The sequence below is a fragment of the Staurois parvus genome, unplaced genomic scaffold (assembly GCF_062004578.1).
Source record: "Staurois parvus isolate SC_StPar_1 unplaced genomic scaffold, SC_StPar_1.0 ptg000153l, whole genome shotgun sequence".
Taxonomy (NCBI): domain Eukaryota; kingdom Metazoa; phylum Chordata; class Amphibia; order Anura; family Ranidae; genus Staurois; species Staurois parvus.
In genome coordinates, this window is record NW_028317949.1 from 20,505,146 (window position 1) to 20,525,424 (window position 20,279).

General features: G+C 38.7%; 1 protein-coding gene across 1 annotated transcript in view; it reads right to left on the bottom strand.

Moving 5' to 3' along the window:
* Window positions 1-20,279, bottom strand: part of DROSHA (drosha ribonuclease III) — a 392,901-nt gene that overhangs the window by 53,963 nt on the left and 318,659 nt on the right. Inside the window, exons 22-24 of the mRNA XM_089674845.1 lie at window positions 7,769-7,871; window positions 3,370-3,440; window positions 199-243 (exon numbers count right to left, since the gene is read on the bottom strand). Of these exons, the coding sequence (XP_089530971.1) occupies window positions 199-243; window positions 3,370-3,440; window positions 7,769-7,871 (219 nt within the window). The remainder of the gene's footprint in view (window positions 1-198; window positions 244-3,369; window positions 3,441-7,768; window positions 7,872-20,279) is intronic.

Below are 20,279 nucleotides of genomic sequence, written 5' to 3' on the forward strand. Positions count from 1 at the left end.
TCGGAGGCAGAGTTAATTCCAGTTGTTTGGTTTACACACTTCAGAGGATGATATATATATGTATACAGCACACAGCTTGTTAATAAATCCAGTACTGGTATCATGAATGTCATAGAAAGGAATCAAAGAGAAGCAGCGAATAAATAAAGAGCAATAAATGCTACTATATATATTACAATAAGGGGAGAGTTTGCTTACTTGAAGTGGGTGTAGGGGATAATTAAGCCACACGTCCCGCAGGTCCTGTAGATGTTGAAAAATGTCATTAATGCTCTAGGCAATCATTTAGCAAATTCCACAGCACTAAATAAAATGTCATTACTTGAAATACGCAACTATTTTAGATGCTGACTCGGCTCATGGAAAATTCAATACTGCCTGCAAATTAATTTGAAAATAAAGAGCCTGTACATAACTGATATCTACTCAAGATCTTACTAACCAAAGCTTAAGAGTGGAGAAAAGGATAATGTCACTGCATGAACTCAGGATAACAAAAAAAAAACCCAACATGTATTGCCACATGGAACATATACTGCTATTTGTTCTCAAATGCTAGTGAATGTTAAACAATGGTTATAGATGTTTACATCACTTAAAAAAGGTTTCACACTTTCAATGGTCAAATACAAACCTATCTTACTATAAAACAATGGTGAGGGAAAAAAATACATGTTTAAAGTGATTTTTTTCACTAGCTTCTAAAACTGAAAGATAGCAAGGAACCTACATTCCACATTAATAATTGCCATTTTGCTGAAGCCCAGAGCCATAGAGCAGCAGTACATTTTTAGGCTGTCAGCAAATCTGTCAATCAGCTTGGGTACAACCAGCCTGTCGGACTTTACATGTGATTATTGCTAGCCACTATTATAGCCGCTAGCAGTAATCACTGTGTTATCCTGGAGGGGGTGGCTCCGTCGGGAGAACATGATGGCTCTGTGGAAGGGATTCCCACATCAACACTGATTGTGCTGATGGGAGAATGGAGCGTTTTTCTTTCCTGCAACCCATTGTCAGCTTTAGTGTTTAAGGGATTGTTGTTGGTGAGGGTGGTGGGGGGAACAAGTAGTAGAGAAATTTTACCTCAATGCAGAAAATACATGAATACATTAAGGTAATACAAAATATATTAAGGTAAAAAAAAATTAACTTTAGAACCACTTTACCCATTCATGGCTTCTCATTTGTGAATACATGACACAATGCCTACCTCAGGAACCTAAGAATTTCACCGGATTTCTGAAACTGCTGCTATTTTACAAAAAATTTGAAGTGCTGCAGTGGTCCAAGAAGAGGTTTCATCCAGCGTATTGGTGGCATCTGAGCCGCAGTTTCAAATTGCCTCTCTTCTTCTTCCACTGAAGGTTTTTACTGAGTGTGCAAGTCGATTTTAAACTAGGCTGTCAACATTGTCTGTACATATCATTCAAATCCAAATTACGCACACTCTGTAATCTAATTTGTAAGCCAAAAAGGGTCAAAGTCTTAGCAGTTGAATTCAGTGAGGTTGTGTTGGCAGGCAAATGCTTTCAATAGTTTTCAACTTAAGTAGCAATTTTGATGGATTAAAGAAGGTGCTGCATTTTATCTAATTTATGCATGTTCTAAAAAGTTCCCACTGAAAAGCAGCAATTTATATATAGGTTTAATACATTTCAATTGACCGAAGACAGTAAATATGCCAGAACAAATGTAACAATTATATGATTATAAGCTCTGTTGCCAGGACAACACTTTCATTTCACTTTAGCAGTTTTATTGACATATTGAGAAACTTGTACACAGGGTTGCAAAGGCAAAAACGCACAAATCTATGCTATAGACTGTAGCACTACTTAGGGGCTTGTTGGACTGTTTTGTTGTTCTCTATAATTTCTGTAATTTGTGAATGTGGTTTTCAGAGCACAGCTATCTACTGTACTTCAGGTATTCTCCATATGGGGTTTTTGCACTTAAAATTAGTTTGTAAAAAAAATGTTTTCCCTAAATGTCCCCAGTTGTAAGCTAGATCTTTTCAGCTGACCCTAACATTTAATAAACCTAATCCTGAACCTATCTTCTAATGCTTAACGTGTATGTCAGGGAAAAATAAAACATATTTGGTACATCTTTACAATACATGCACATTTCCCTCGGTTTTATCTCTTTGAAAACACAGCGGGTACAGAAAAATGCCTGTCGATCTGCCAGAACACCAGTGTATTTATACATTCCTGCTGGTAATTTACAAGGCTGTTTGTTCTGCTCTGAAATGCCAAGAAGTGCTGTAAACCCTGCCTGAGTTTTCTGCTGCTGTACTACAGAACGCGTCTTTCTTTAGGTTTTAAAAATGAGGTGAGAGGGAACTGTTCAATACTATAGCAGGGGACAACTAGGAAGTATATTTACATTGGGAAATGTGCATGTATTGCAGATAAGTACTAAATATGTTTTTTTTGGCCCATTCATAGACTTCAAACTGAAAAGACAACTTGTCCTTTAAATTGTTCACTCACCTCCCTCAGTGGAAATCAAAAACCTAAATATTTAACTTCAGCTCTGTTCCTGAGGTATTCACGGTGCGTCCCCTTTGTCACACCATACAGCCTTTGCACCAAAAAGTCCAAGCCATGTTCAGCTCTTACAATGCTTGCAGTGAGCTGGACAATGCTGCCTATTCCATTCGAGCTTATGGTGAGGTACACCATGAGTACAGTCCTAGACATAGAATTGAACAGATCAAGCAATGCCCATTCACAGTGGACGATCTAGGGACTGGGGCACAAGGTAAGTAATTAGTCACGAAAACTAAAGTTGTCCTTTTAGTCTTACCTACACTGAGACTTGACCTGCTCCTATCAACTAAATGTGAACCTAAAACTTTACAAGAACTCTTAACACTCAGGCTAAACCCGAAAACATAAGCTCTTGTTTACTCTTTATTTTCCATTAAAAAGCTCTCTAAATTCAAATGAAATGTTATTTATGAGCAAAATTCTGTAAGCACAGCAACGTGTAAACTGCAGGAACCCATACAAACCAGTGTGTTGAACGATGAACAGTTTCTCGAGGTTACTGTTCTTCACGTTATTTTTTCAATAATCTTACGAGTGTCAGTAATTTTCACATGATCTCACCAAGTGATTCCTATTGCTAGCAAAGTGAGAACCTTTACTATACGGTACATTTCCAGGACAAATGTGGTTCAACCACTGATATTGCCAGCAGGTTATCTATGCTTCAAATAAACCTACATATTGCACAAGTGGAAATGAACCATACAGGAAGTTAAATTAAAAAAAGATTATGTTTGCAGATATGCTTGATTCTTAATCTGTCATCTACTGACTTGGCAGTAAACATTATAAATTTTTAAGGGATCATTACCTGAGTACCGAACAACAACCGCCCAAATAGCTGCTTTGCCTCTTCAAGTCCACCTTCATAGTACACAGCACCTGTAGAAATTTGTAGGCAAATGGATATGAAGATTTTGCAAGGTCCAAACTCTCGCCATAAACAAAATGAGTATTAAAAACAATATAACTCCTCTAATCCCCCCAACCCACCTAAACTAACCTGCACCAACATTCCTCACCCTAGCTTTGCAGCAGAGTGGTTTTCAATGCAATACTTATACCACCTATGGTATGAGAGTTGTATGGGTCTGTCTCAGGATGCTGGTGCTGCTTCTAGTATGGCTTCATAAAAGTAGATTAGGGTTCAGTGTGCAGGTGCTACCAGCGCTGAAGAGGATTTCTGGCAAGGAGAAGTACACAGTTCTGCAGGATGTGGCTCTGCTATAGAAGTATAAAGTTGTGGTGGAGAATTTTAGTTCTGTTAGTCTAGGAGGGGTGGGCCAGAGGAGTTTCTTATTAAAGTACATATGTGCTTTTAGAATGACTTTAAAGTGAATGTTAAGCCAAAAAATTTTTCTAGCTTTGAAAAGAGTAGAAAATCATTAGAACTCATATTGTCCTGTTGGGTTTCTACTGCTATCCAGGCCTCTGTTAGATTTATCCTAATTTCCTGTGCAGCTGACAATGGTTTCACCAGACAAGGAGCAAGGGAAAATCTTCAACAGGAACACAGACAGAAATAAAAAACCTGAGAGGGGTTCTACCCTAGTCTGTGTTGCTTTTGGAGACTATAGTACATTTCCTGTCTGGTGAAATGTTGCCAGAAAGATAGGAAATTCATTAAAATCTCTCTAATGGAAAAAAAAACAAAACTTGACAAGGGGCTCTAACCCTTCCCATGCTATTCAAAACTGAGGAGGAAAAAAAAAGTTTTGGCTAGGCATACTTTACACTTTAACCATAATATGAATTGCTTCCAGCCAGCCATTTTTGAGAAAACCTGAAGTTGATGGAGAACATTTACCACGGGCCTTTCTGTCAAAAGATTTCAAAATGTCATTAATGGGAAAGTCATACAGTAGCCTGGTGAAAGATAGGATGTGGAGCTGACTGAAATCAGTACACTGGTAAACTAAGAGAAGAAGGACAAAAGGGGGTGCCAAATGTATACTTGTTTTGGTGGAATATATAAAAGGCTATACACAACAGCCAAACAAACCAGGTTTAAGAAAAATAGACCTGTGCATGTATGCTCACATATTTCCATCTCCACCATCTTTTATCTTTAGTACCTATATACATGATCATGTAATGTCCTAGGAGGAATTAATTTATTTGTTCAGCAAGAGAAAGGTCAAAACAAAAAACAAACAGAAATGGAGAATAACATTTTTTACATAAAATAGTTATGAATAAATTAATTAGGGCTGATTACAGTTAACTAAGATTTAACATGGGGTTAAAAAGGATTACATGTATTATAATCATTATAAGATTTTTCGCTTTACTGCAATTATCATTTTGTGCAGATCAAGAGACACTTTTTGCACGTAAAAAACAAAATTAGGCAAAACACATCATAAATATATTACAATGTATATATAAGCCTGCAAGCACTGTTTTCAGATTTCTTTAACACAACAGCAGCTATCAGAGTGGGACACACTTTCACAGCCAAGTCCTTGAAATTTCACCAAGCAGAGCCACCATAGTAGTGGAAGAAGATGAAGGTATAGGATGTATATACAAATTATTTGGATGTTTTTCTACCTCATATGCTTTAGGCCTCAACTGTTTAAGTCAGGGTTTCTCAACTAGGATTGCAAGGAACATTAGGGTTCCTCCACAGGTTCTTTTTAACTATCTGAAAGGGGTAATTCTTCCCAATGACCACAAGTGTAAGGAACATTCTTCCCACTGATCATCACATTAACGTATCATTAGTTGTAGATATAGTCATTTTTAGCAGAGGTTCGCTGAGTCTAGAAAATTCTCAAGAGTTCCTCTGCGTTAAAAAGGTTGAGAAAGGCTGGTTTAAGCGATGTTAAGACCTAAATACTGATTTTTCAATGTGTTAACAAAAGAAACAAAGTTTTGCAAATCAGATACTAACAAAAGCATGGAAACAATTTAATGGATTGGTAATGCATGAAATATTATTTTTTCATTAACCTTGTGGTAGTATGTTATATAGCTTGAGTTGACACATTTAACACTTGTTATTGTATTTTCATGCCTAAAGCCCAAATATTTCATTTGTTCAGTTTTGGTGATATTTTCCTTTAGTGCAAATGGTTCCTGATAACATATGTTGTAAGTGGTTTTTAAATATGTACACAAGTACAAGCAAACAAATACTTAATAATGAATAGATATGTCCACCCAAAAACTCATATTTTAGTTTTGATAGATTCAAAGAGTTAAACCACCTATAATTTTTTTTAATCTCTGAGGGATTCTAGCAGAAATATGGAGTATATAAGCTAGAGTTGTCAGGTCTTCATACCTGCTGTGGTCATTATGAAGGAGCCTCTACTTCCTGATGGATTTTTAAATATATTTTACATTATATCGAACAGTAGGAACTGGAACATACAAAGACAGGTGGAAACACACAAAATTCTTAAGTAGACTGTCACAGTATAGGAGCCTGCCAATTATTAATCCCCTTATTAATGCCTTGTATCACATGCCCTCAGCGTCCTGCTCTGTATTGTTCCAATTGTCCCCTGTGTCACTAGGCCAAATGGCCTAATTCAATGGCCTAATCAAATTACCCTGGGCCCCCCTCCCTCCCAGCCAGCTGGCTGGGAGCTCTCCGCACACCTCCCAACTTGCCTTTCATCTATGCAGACATCATCCCTGCTCCCAGGATGTCCCTGTCACCAGCCTGATTCTCCCTAGGGTCTAGTATTTCCTTCCCCTCTCCCGGTTGCCAAGGTGACCGGGGAGCGTCCTGCAGCATTTTAAGAGGCTGGTGCTGGGCGCTCCGGCCTCATTCCGTTGTGCAGTCATCAAAGGATCTCAAGCTCCGACGAGACCTTTGTGACTAGACTCTGCAAGCCCACCCCCAGCCTCACAGAGACCCCACAGGAGGGAAGAGACGGCCAGAGAAAGCCTGCCTGCGATTGCGAGAGACCCCACAGAAGGGGGAGAGACTACCACAGCCTGCTTGCCAGAGACCCCACAGAAGGGGGAGAGACTACCACAGCCTGCCTGCCAGAGCCCACCCACCTGATCCGGACTCCACAGGTACCTGCGTTCTGCTTCTACCCCTGGGAGACCAGGCACCCTGTTGGATCTGTGAGTACCTGCTTCCCCCGTGTTACCTGAACTGTTGCGGTGGTGACCCCTCACACCCCCCTCCTGTGTCGGACTACCCATGTTACAGGGACACCCCCTTGGCTCTCCTAGTGGACTATAAGTGGGTGGGACCCCCTCGTTACCCTTTAGTGGCAAATCCACCCTCTCTACCACCCCCCTTATTGAAGGACTGCCATCTGTTTGTCTCAATAAAGCTTTGTGCGTCTGCCATCCACTCTGTGTGTTCTGTCCAGCCTTTCCTCTGTCACATAGACAAAATTAGAAATTATGGCAAGGAGATCCTGTTGTTTGAGCATCCAAGGCTTAAGAAAGCAGAGACTGACTCAGCACTCCAGAATTCACCCATAACAAAAATATCACTTTTGGTGGACTAACACTTTAAAAAATGTAACATATTGCTATTTCTTTTTAAGGGAGTGAACAAACAGAAGTCTAACTACTATGTGACATTATGAAAGGAGGTAATACTTTCCATTAAGGTTTACAAAAACCTTACCACGGGATAAGAGCTTTGACCCATTAAATGGGACATGCCGCATTCCTGCATGGGGTGAAAAATCTGTATTTGCCTATTTTTTTTTTAAAGGAGATCTTCAGTCATTGCTACAGTGAACTGGCAGCTTGTTTGCCACTACAGTCAAATTAGGATTCTCTGAAAGACTGTAAGGGGACCTATATCTTAAAATAAACCCAGACAAGCTATTACATCTTCTAAAATTAACAGTGAAATGCATAAACATATTTTACTGCGTGCAGAAGACATCCCATCTTTGCATATTTGCATATACAGATACTGCAGGAGTGGGAGCTGTCAAGGCAGAATTAAATATTGCTGCAGTACTGTACTCAGAGATTATAGTGCAAAGCAATTGAATATGCTGGGACTATATAAAAAGATGATAAAAATATGATGAAAAACTCCTGACAGTCCTGAAACAAAGATTTCAACTACTGATGAATGCATTTCTAATCAGAAAACCAAACCTTAGAATTTCACCATAAAACCCTTATACATTCAAATCTTTCTCTGACAGATGTCTCTAATAAGGCTGTAAGAATCCATAAATTGTTCATGCACAAAATCAAAACTATACACTAATTACCCATCAGAGCTTCAAAGCAGTTTGCCATGGCATGCCGCAAATCTGATTCTCTACACAAGTCTGGTCCATGAGCATACAGCATAAAACGATCCAGTTCCAGTTTCTGGAGAAGAATAGGAAATCATATTAACAAAACACAGTTCTTGTCATAATTGTGCACACATATAAGAACAGCATTCCTCTTTTTCCTCTATTATTTTGTCTCTTCTATTTCCTTTCATATTACATAAAAGCATCCTCTGCATATTAAATTACAACAAATCTGAAAAATGGTTTTATCTTGACAGAACTTCTTCAGGTGATTAAATGCAATTTACAAAGAAAGCCAATATCCATATATGCCTGGGACCTCTGCCTGTAGAGGTCCTTACTTCCCTACAATCCCTTTGTAAACAGCAGCTGGACCCTGGACCTGCTGTTGTTTAAGGTTCTCAAATGATAGATTCTGAGCTGCAAATATTTAAAAGTTTGCATGGAAAAACCCACTGTACTTTCTGGTCTTACTACAATATGATATTTTGCCAGCAACTAGACTGATAGGTGAAATCTGGGAACTACAGATGTGAGTTCAAGTAAAATCTGGGAATGGCATGGGTTGGAAGGCCCTCTGTTTTATTTTCCTTAGAGTCACAAACAAGCAAGTTAGATTTCTTTGCTATTTTCTGACGCTAAAGAACAATCTGAAACAAGAACAGATATGGTCACAGTACAAAGGGAAGCTATAACATACTGATTGGGAAGGCAATCTTGTACACACTACTTGAGCCATCATTTTGATTTTTCCAATATATCATTATGTGGACACCATCTGTCCCCAGTTTTTGACAGTTCACGGTGACTTCAGTGGCTAAATCTATTTATCTTACATATTGTAATAAGTAACAGAAGCATACCATTCATATGTATAGTCCCTTGGTTGTATACATGGGCATTTTTGCCTAGTTTCCCAGAAAGTGCAGCTCATGGACTGGGTAAACTGCTTTGCTAGAGTAACCCTAAGATTTAGGAAGCCAAAGGATGAGTCAACCCAATGGTCTCAAGTAACTCCTAAAATAAAACCTTTACAGCCAGCAGAACAAAGTAAAAGTGTAAATAATAGGCTGTTGCACAATGAAAGCAGATTACTAGGTCTATATTTACCAGTAGAAATTAATAACTGCTGCAGGTGAATCAATTATTTTCAGTTGCTCCAGTTCTCACATATTTGCCTTTATATGCTCACCAACCCCACTTAGGAAACAAGCGGCAAACACAATGCCAATATCTAGGGCTACAGTTCTGATGATAATATTTGCTGTTGATTTAAATAGGTATTATGTCTGTAGATATCAAATATTCATATGAAAATGGTAGACAGTGCTAAAATGTAACCCCACCACAAGGAAGGCATATACTGGGATTCTTTATCAGCAGTTATGACAGTAGACACACAACTGCTGTTCACTATACATATATTTACAATATTGAAAAACACCAAGCAGCATCACAAGGGAGAAAAAAAAAACATTTTATATAAAAGATCACTCCAATACATATCAGGTTAAGACATAAAATTAAATTTTGCTATGTACATTATATCTTAGTTTTATTCTGAAATTTGAATTTTGGTTACATCACCTGCCTAACTAGCTTCAATTACAAGTAAGAAGAATCCTACGCAGCAAAAGTTGAGCTCTGCTTTATCTTTGACTCTAATAATAATTTTACATGTGCTTTTAAGTGAATCCAACCTCTGCTTAACCAGTTTCCGCCTGCCTGCCCGTAAAGTACTGTGGACTGACGGCCACTGTAGGCAAAGCAACGTACAGGTACGTCGCTGCCCACTTCTGGGTTTCAGGCGCACCCCGACCCTTCCCCCCCTGCTGGCACTCGCTGTTATTGTATACAGCTGGGGCCTGGTAGCAAGTTCAGGAAAATGATTCATGACCGGGACCTGCTAATCAGCAGTGTACAATCACAGCCCAAGCTCTGTGTTTGCCAACAACACAGAGCTCTAAAGAGGGATCGATCTGTACGTTTCTCATACCTGCAAAGTAGCACACTTTACACACATTGTTAGGCACACATTTAACGGTTTGATAACCCTAAACGTAACCCCTTCCCAGCCAGTGTCATTAGTACAGTGACAGTGTATACTATTATCACTAAATTAATGTTACTGGTGATGCCAGTGGCAGTTAGTCAGTGTCAGACTGCCCGCTGCACTCCTACAGTCTCATCATAAGTTGCTGATCACTGCCATTAGTTGTACCAAAAAAAAAGAAAAAAAAAATTCCAGTACATACACCATAGTTTGTAGTAGCTGTAACTATCAAAGCAATATACACTTGTTGAGATTATTATTATTATTTTTTTTAATCAAAGACTTGTTGCAGAATACATTTTGGCCAAAATTTAGGACTATTTTAAATTTTTTAAATATTTTATTGGATATGATTTATATATTTTTTTTTCAAAATTGTCGGTGTTTTTGTTAATATCGGAAAAAATGAAAAACCCAGTGGTGATCAAATGCCACCAAAAGAAAGCTCCAATGATACAAATTTTGTTTGGGTACAGTGCTGCATGACCGGGCAATTACCAGTTCAAGTAGTGCAATGCGGTATAGCAAAAAATAGCCTGGTCATAAAGGGGGTAAAACCTTCCAGAGCTGAAGTGGTTACACATTTAACATATGCTCAGGTTAAATCGCCCAGTTTGTGACTTTAATATACAGGTGAAACTCGAAAAATTAGAATATCGTACAAAAGTTCATTTATTTCAGTAATGCGACTTAAAAGGCGAAACTAATATTTCAGATAGACTCATTACATGCAAAACAAGATAGTTCAAGCCGTGATTTGTCATAATTGTGATGATTATGGCTTACAGCTCATGAAAACCCCAAATCCACATTCTCAGAAAATTAGAATATTACATGCAATCAATAAAACAAGGATTGTACATAGAACAATATCGGACCTCTGAAAATTATAAGCATGCATATGTACTTAGTACTTGGTTCGGGCCCCTTTTGCAGCAATTACTGCCTCAATGCGGCGTGGCATGGAAGATATCAACCTGTGGCACTGCTGAGATGTTATGGAAGACCAGGATGCTTCAATAGCGGCCTTCAGCTCTTCTGCATTGTTGAGTCTCATGTCTCTCATCTTTCTCTTGGAAATGCCCCATAGATTCTCTATGGGGTTCAGTTCAGGTGAGTTTGCTGGCCAATCAAGCACAGTAATCCCATGGTCATTAAACCAGGTTTTGGTGCTTTTGGCAGTGTGGGCAGGTGCCAAGTCCTGATGGAAAATGAAGTCAGCATCCCCATAAAGCTCATCTGTGGAAGGAAGCATGAAGCGCTCCGAAATCTCCTGGTAGACGGCTCCATTGACCCTGCACTTAATGAAGCACAGTGGACACCAGCAGATGACATCAACACAGACTGTGGAAACTTCACACTGGACTTCAGGCATCTTGCAGTGTGTGCCTCTCCATTCTTCTTTCATACTCTGGGTCCTTGGTTTCCAAATGAAATGCAAAAGTTGCTCTCATCAGAAAAGAGGACTTTGGACTACTGAGCAACAGACCAGGTCTGTTTTTCTTTAGCCCAGGTAAGACGCTTCTGACGTTGTTTGTTGTTCAGGAGCGGCTTGACAAGAGGAATACGACATTTGAAGCCCATGTCCAGGATCTGTCTGTGGCTCTTGATGCACTGACTCCAGCCTCAGTCCACTCCTTGTGAAGGTCCCCAACACTTTTGAATGGCCTTTTCCTGACAATCCTCTCCAGGCTGTGGTCATCCCTGCTGCATGTGCACCTTTTTCTTCCACACTTTTCCCTTCCACATAACTTTCTATTAATGTGCTTTGATACAGCACTTTGGGAACATCCAACTTCTTTTGCAATTACCTATTGAGGCTTTCCCTCCTTATGGAGGGTGTCAATGATGATTTTCTGCACAACTGTCAGATCAGCTGTCTTTCCCATGATTGTGATTCCTACTGAACCAGACAGAGCAGACTGAGACCATTTAAAGGCTCAGGAACCCTTTGCAGATGTTATGGCTTAATTAGCTGATTAGAGTGGGACACTTTGAGCCGAGAATATTCCACCTTTTCACAATATTCTCATTTTCTGAGATTGTGGATTTGGGGTTTTCATGAGCTGTAAACCATAATCATCACATTTATGACAAATCACGGCTTGAACTATCTTGCTTTGCATGTAATGAGTCTATCTCATATATTAGTTTCACCTTTTAAGTTGCATTACTAAAATAAATGAACTTTTGCATGATATTCAAATTTTTCGAGTTTCACCTGTATATTGGAAAAAAGTGCTATAGATTTACCGCAATACCCACATAAAATCTAAAGGTATTTTATTTTGTATCGGATGGAGTGGGGAAAGATTTTATTGCTGTGTCCCCCCACTGGAGAGATTTCTGCTTGCTTCCCATCAGTACAGGAAGTGATAGGAATCTCTCCAACAGGGAGAAAAAGAACAGCACTATTTTTGTATAGTGGACAAGGGTTAGAACAGTGGTTCTTAACCTTGTTGGAGGTACTGAACCCCACCAGTTTCATATGCGCATTCACCGAACCCTTCTTAATTGGAAAAATAAAATATGATTTTTAAAATTCAAAACATAGGTATATATTTATACATAGGTGCACAAACTGAACAAAACCGTTAAGAACAAAACCATTAAAACATGATTTTCACACAAAAACAAAAACATAATAATGAATATTTACTGCACGAATCATATGAACCCACGGGACTGACTCACTGAACCCCTGGGGTTCGATCAAACCCAGGTTAAGAACCACTGTTTTATAGTAATTCATCCCCCATAGTAATTCATCCCCCATATAGTAATTCATCCCCCCTATAGTAATTCATCCCCCATATAGTAATTCATCCCCCATAGTAATTCATCCCCCATATAGTAATTCATCCCCCATATAGTAATTCATCCCCCCTATAGTAATTCATCCCCCATAGTAATTCATCCCCCATAGTAATTCATCCCCCATAGTAATTCATCCCCATAGTAATTCATCCCCCATATAGTAATTCGTCCCCCATATAGTAATTCATCCCCCATAGTAATTCATCCCCCATAGTAATTCATCCCCCATATAGTAATTCATCCCCCATATAGTAATTCATCCCCCATAGTAATTCATCCCTCATATAGTAATTCATCCCCCATATAGTAATTCATCCCCCATAGTAATTCATCCCCCATATAGTAATTCATCCCCCATATAGTAATTCATCCCCCATATAGTAATTCATCCCCCATAGTAATTCATCCCCCATAGTAATTCATCCCCCCTATAGTAATTCATCCCCCCTATAGTAATTCATCCCCCATATTAATTCATCCCTTATATAGTAGTAGTAAGTAAGTAGCAAGTAGTAAGCCAAGTCCCCCCTGTGTCAATTCACTTACCTTTGCTCCGAGCGTTCCTCTCGCCGTATTCCCGCGCCGTTCCGGTCTTCAGGGCGGACTGTGAGAGGAGCCTAGCTCCTCTCACGTTCGTCACGCTGCCCCGCCTACACACATCCTGACAGCCAATCACTGGCTATCAGGATGTGAGTGGCAGCGAGACTGGCCAATCATTGCATTTGAGCGCGCTGCCCTGGCTGTTTTTTTTTTTGGATCACGCTGCAGAGTCCCTGCCGCCCGAGAGGAGGGAGGGGAGCGGGCGCCCGGCACACAAGAGCCGCATTAAAGCGTGTAAAGAGCCGCATGTGGCTCGCGAGCCGCGGCTTGCCGACCACTGGGCTAAGCGATGTTGCGTGACCACCTGCAGCCAATGATGGACAAGCGGGGCATGTCATCACGAATCATATGAGTCGGGTGTGGGTCTTCACCTCCGCCGAACCCGCGAGACTGACTCACCGAACCCCTGGGGTTCGATCGAACCCAGGTTAAGAACCATTGGGTTAGAATATCCAACAATGTGTGGCAATTGCTCCTCCCATTTCCTGTATACATATCAATGAGACGGGAAGTGAGGTAAAAACTCATCCCTGCTCTAGCCAAAACAAAAACCTTGACTAGAGTTAGTCCTTAATATCTGAAAATATTTATAGAGAATTTTTAATATTAGTTCCATAATACTCTTTACTGAGAGTCTTAAAATATAACTTATAAGTAACTCGCTGTTCAGTTTTCCATTTACTATGCAGGTCAGTTCTTATCCTCAAATGCTGGATGAGACTGAAATTCTTTATACATGAGGTTCATGGCAGGTTAAACATTAACAGAAATATCTTTCTAAAAAGCTAAAAATCTAACAATACTAAAGAAGCACTTACCTTTTCTGTTAAGTGCTTTGACTTTTTAGCTCATTTTATATTACCATCTATACAATGCATCTTGCATTATGACAGCTCTGGACTTTTATTCTAAATGTAGAGGAATGATACTTTTTCTATAACTGCATTGTACAGGCTAAAACTTCTTTCTCCAAGAATAGTGGTTTACCCTCTAGCACGGCAAGCAATCCCCTTCCTGGCCAAATAAAGGAACCTGTAGCAAAGAAGTCATGGAGATGCTATTGCTGACATTTTTTTTTTTTCGGAATATACTAGTGCCTTGGCTGCCCAAGCTTATCCAACGGCTTCAGCACTTTCTAAGCCACTAAAATGGTGAAAATATTACGATTAGGAGTTCTGATTTCGTGTTTTTGTTCTGCATATTTGTTCTGGGCAAGTGTCTCAAAATGTTTTAGCCCGAAACAGCCATGTAGATATTATTCTTAGAAGGAGGGCAGCAGTGACAACACTGAACACTCTCTAGCTGTCTGTAACACACAGAAAGCATGATGTAAACAATTTTTTAAATTTTTATTTATACAAAGAAGTTCACGAGGATGGAGCCACCCCAACAAAAATATACAGTGCAAATGTATAGAAATATAGTAATAAAGGAACCCAGGAGCTCTGAAAAAAATAGCGGTCAACTCAATTACAGACATTAGAATTCAATCATATATTGTGTAGGGTTTACAACCAAAGAATGTATCAACTGAGCTGCAAGAGCTGAGTGAGATGATTAAGCTCCCGGCTGTAAATTCTAGCCAGTTCCAACCAAAGCAAGCCTCCACATGTAGGTGATATTAACAGAACCTAGCAGGAAGAGGAAGAAGGATGAAAGACAGGGGCTAAGGGAATAAAAGGAAGATCTGACCGCGGTCTGTTCTTCAAACAGGCAAAGAAAGAGAGGAGCAAGAAAGAAAAGTAAGCTGGGGAAGAAAAACAGAATATAGGGACCACAGAAGGGAGGGGGCATTAAGGATAAAGCAAAACAAAACAGCAGGGAGGAAAATGGAGAAAGGGAAGCCTACATTTAAGCTAAGGGTATTATCATACGATCAATCAGATGCAGACCAACCTTGAAAGTCTAATTGCGCAGAAGACAAAGTCAGAGGATTTTACATAGCACATTTTTCAGAAGGTACGCTGCTTTTGCCCTTCTAATGAACCCACAAAGTGGTCTGTGTGTGCTGGGATGATAGTGGATTGCAGGAAAGACAGACTAAGGGAAATTAAGTGGAATATCCAGTTTTAGCAAAGCAACAATATTTGGAAAGTATTTTGGAGTTCGCAAATTTGATACTCCTAATTCTTGAAGTTCTTCTTGAACTTCTTCAAATCACAAGTCCCTCCCTGGCAAAATTACAGTTGTAGAATGAGAGTGAATAGTATTCTATTTAATAAGGCCTCAATAGAAAGGGAACTGCCATTATAGTCTCCCAGCAAATTTCAGCCAAAGTGGGTAAATGTTAGACTGCATGAGTAGTTTCCATTCAATGAGGGTTATGTGGTAGCATTATGAGCCACTGTAATAGCATTTTTGTGACAAGAATGCTTTAGGTAACAAAGGTGGCAACCTTTTTTATCTATTTATTATTCTATGCTTTAGTCTATGTTAGTGTTCGAAGAAAAAGCAAAGAAAACAAGTCCAATTTCTGTGTTGTAGCAGATGTCCTGGCCAAGTCACGCATAGTTACTAGCAGAAGATGATCTCACACAAAAAGCAGAATAAATGAGATTGGTAACTGCTGGGTTAAAGCATTCATTCTAACCAGAATAGAAACGGCAATTTAATGCAATGGAATAGTTCAATGTCGTTGTTAACATTCAGAGTGATAAAATATTTATTGGCATATCTGAAATGTCTTATACTGTAAGATACATTAAATAACTGCCTGTCACAGAGCTCTTTGGGTTACAAAATTGGCACAAATGTACTTTGATCATTTTTTTTTTTAAATTGCTGAAAAAATTAAATGCTTACACTCTTTCTGTAATAAGAGCATATTCATCTGCTTAAAATTTAAAGGTTAGGCAAGAAGAAAGTATTTTAATTGTGTGACTGTACTTTAATGCCATATTTTTCCATTATTGCTGATTAGATACTCATCTGGAAAATGGCTACAGTTGGTTTTATAATTTTTTCATCAGCAAATTAGCAGAATGAGAATGTGTGTAGGGTGGAGAGAGGGGGAGTTCTATACATACAAATTTAGTCTATCCTAACGATTGTGACATTTATAAAGACGCAAATGCCAAAACGTAAAGCTTTTTTAGATTTTATCATCAAATTAGCTAATGAAACTAAATTTAAGTAGCCAGCACTGTCACATTTTACTGTGAGAAAGTTGAAACTAATCAGTAAGGAAAAAAAGATAGATACTGAGATTAATGACTGTTCAGATATTTTGTATATAAACAAAGTTACATTAATATGTATACATATATATTTTAGACACACCTCTTATGTTCATTAATATTTTACATAGAGTCATTCACTTTTTTAATTGTACTATCCGGTCAGAGCAATTATTTTGCTGAAGGTTAATAGAATCAACAGAGTATGGTATGCCTGTAACTGCAGCAGCACAGGATTAAATGGACAGTCTTCCAATGGGGACAACTGTTCTGGTGACAACTATAAGGGTCTACAAACAAACTGAAAATATTTTCCAACTTCCTGCTATCTCTTAAGGTCTTATATGTACTTGGAAAATGTGTTTATGTCATGCTTTATTGCCAGGTATTGTCAGTTATAAAGTATGCCTGTATACGGTTCCATTTTCTCCAGTAAGGGTAGAGCTGTGTTGGTGCTCATCCTAGAGTCCATGAAGCCCTCTGGGAAGATTTGAGTTTGCATTGAACACATGTCAAACTGTCAGTAGAACAAATCCTACTGACTTGCATTCAGCTATGATTCTAAGCAGTCACGCACATTGACAGGCGTACTCTCTGTAGGGTTCAATGAATCTTATTCATGGTGCCAGCTCAACTCCATTCACCAGAGACAAACTTGTCATGGGTGCAGACTAGATGATCAAATACACAAACTTTTCATCAGCCATGAAGCTGATAAAAAAATGAAAAGATTGAGCTACGTTTGATTTGATCTTTCAGATAAATACTAATTTTTAGTTTTCACTCACTTCAAAAGAAAAATTTACTTCAAGTTTACTTCGAACTATATACCTGATGCCTCTTCAGTACCTTATTTGTAGAAAGACAGAGGTGGTAATTCCAGATGTTTTCAGGTTCTCGTGTAATTATTCACTTACAGTGGAACTTTAGTCAGAAAATTAGGTCCTGCTACATCACTGGCCCCTTTTGCAGGTATAGCCATGTAAAACGTTAGAAATGAGTGCCTATACTGTTTAAAATCCAGCAATACACTATCTCACACTGGTCTGCACATGCTCAGTTGCTCTCAATTTTTAGGAACTGTGCTGAATTTGTAGAGGCTGATCTGCTGACAGCCTAAAGATTTACTGCTGCTCAGGAGCTCTGGGCTTCAGCAAAATGGCAGCCTCCAACAAGAAGAAACAGGAACAATGCGGGTGGCAATTTACAACACACATTAATTTTGGTAGTGTAATTGTTAATGTGGAATGTATATTGTTTGCTAAAGGACATTATTTTTTATGTAGCTGGTATGGGTAACGTTTCACTTAAAAAAGGCCTTGCACCCTCATTTATGCCTGTCCTACAAAAATATAGCAGGGTACACTGAGTTAAAGTATATCAAAAGCTAGTATCTTTTCTCTTGTTTTGAGTAGGGATTTATTAAAACACCTTTCAGTTTCTTTTTTTTTTCTGCCATCTGAGCACCCAATTGAAGACTTTCCTTTACTTCCTGTCCTTGCCACAACAATATGTGAGAGAAGAAATCTCCCCAAAGTGAGATATATCTCCTGTTAGCTGTCAGTGGAACAAGATTTCCTCTCTTAATCTTGTTCTAGTGAACAACTCAGTGTTTGAATTTTCCTTGCATTCCATCCTGGTGACCAAATTGACAATGATCCTCTCCAGTGTGGGGACACAAACATCAATAAAATAATAAATATGTTCACAATTCAAGAAGTATTTTGTGCAAAACATGAATGATACCAAAGTGCAAAACAATCCTTAAAATTAGTCACTCCAAAGTGCTCAGAAAAAACCCCCCATTGAATTGTAAAACTCTAACCATTAGTTTTGTGAATGAGCAGCATATAAAGATGGTCCTTACTTTGGGCAATAAACCAATAATAAAAATACTGGGGTCACCGCAACAGAAATTAACTCACTGAAATGATGTGACCAGTAAATTGATGATCTGCTTTTCTTGCCTGATTTGCCCTAAGGCCTGTAGCTGGAGGATAACAAGCACTGGATTAATTTATAAAGTGTGCTTTGACTAGTTTCTTTGGTTAATTGGCCAATGACCAGTGGTATATCCAAAGCCTTCTGTCACTGATCCCATACACTACTGTAAGCACTGAACATCTGGTGCTAAAACTTACAGTTGTGTCTTTAGTAGAGTGCCGATAGTGGGTCACTCGCTCTCCACCTCGTCCTTTCACAAAACACATTGTATCCATTTCACATGATACAAGTTGTTCTGTGAAAAGACAAGGGGAGATACTGAAGTTCATTTACCCCTCCTCTCCCCTCATTTATTCACATAACATTCTTTGAAAAGAACACAAGATGTTTGTGAATGAACAAGGTAGAAAGTGAGCAACCCACTATCATCACCGTACTTGAGCTGGAACTATAAGTTTCAGTGTCGGAAATATGGTGCGTACAGCAGTGAACAGGATGAATTAACTAAGACTTAAAGAACTGAAACATAAAAAAAAATAAAAATTATATATATATATATATATATATATATATATATATATACACACACACATACATACAGTTCTTATAAAGTGCCAGTGAGGATATTATGTGTAACAAATGTCCATAAGAAAAATCCCAAAGGAAAAAAAAAATCTCCACTGATGGTGTTTTCCAGTGTGCTTTGTCCAAAGTGCAAATCCTCCACCACTATGTACTCACCAGAAGGCTAATGATCAATAGCCTAGTAAAATGACTCAGTCACTGAGAACCTCCATAGATCGCTTCCCAATGGGGATGAAATATAGCCATAACAGTCCTAATAAAAATTGCTCACCATATGGAGGCCAAGGAATCATATATATTGTAGTATTTTGTATTAAATAAATCAATATTAAAATCGACTAAAAAAATTGAAAAGAAAGTGGAAAACAAACATTTTGTGGCCTGACCTACTAAGATGGCCGCTGATCCAGACCTCGGGAACAGTGGCGTGATGTCAGCACGTAAGGCCCTACCCAACGTGTTTTGTGCACATGTATATCCTCAGGGGATAGGGCTACTGAGAAATGTTTATTAGGACCTCATTCCCTTTGACTGGGTCATTTTACTAGGCTATTAATCATTAGCCTTCTGGTGTTTACATAGTGGTGGAGGATTTGCACAGTGGATAGAGCACTCCGGGAAACACCATCACTGTTTTTTCATATGGACTTTTGTTACATATAATATCACTGGCATTTCATGAGCACTGTATATTTGTGGGTGTGTATATATATATATATATATATATATATATATATATGATATGGGTTTGTCACTCTCTTTTCTAGTACCAGCTGCTCCAAACTAAGTGCTTGTTTTCTTTTCATCAATAGAGAAAGTTTGGGGGTGATTTACAGAAACTAGTATGCACAGAATGTGGTGTAGCTATGCATAATAACCAATCAGCTTCTAACTTTAGTTTGTTCAGTTACGATTTTGCTGTAAAACCTAAAAGCCGTTTGGTTACTATGCACAGGCTGCACAAGTCTTAGTAAATCTCCCTCTTTATTTTTACATAGCAAAAGTCCAAAAATTGTTTTCCCCCTCAAAGTTCAGCTTTAAACACCCAAACTCATGTGTCGGCATCTGGAGATGGTAATTACCAAACTGCCTTGTAACCTAAACAAGTCACAGATAGAATTGCACAATCACCACAGTGCTAAGACCAGAAATAACTTCAAGGGGTACTTAGAGTGATTATAGCAAATCAAACAGTTCATATAGGTATCAGAAGCAATCAGCATTCTTAAACATGTATTTGTGTAATGTATTGTGAATGTACCATGTCACGTAGGTCAAACTGCCATACCAGAGTTACATGGTACAT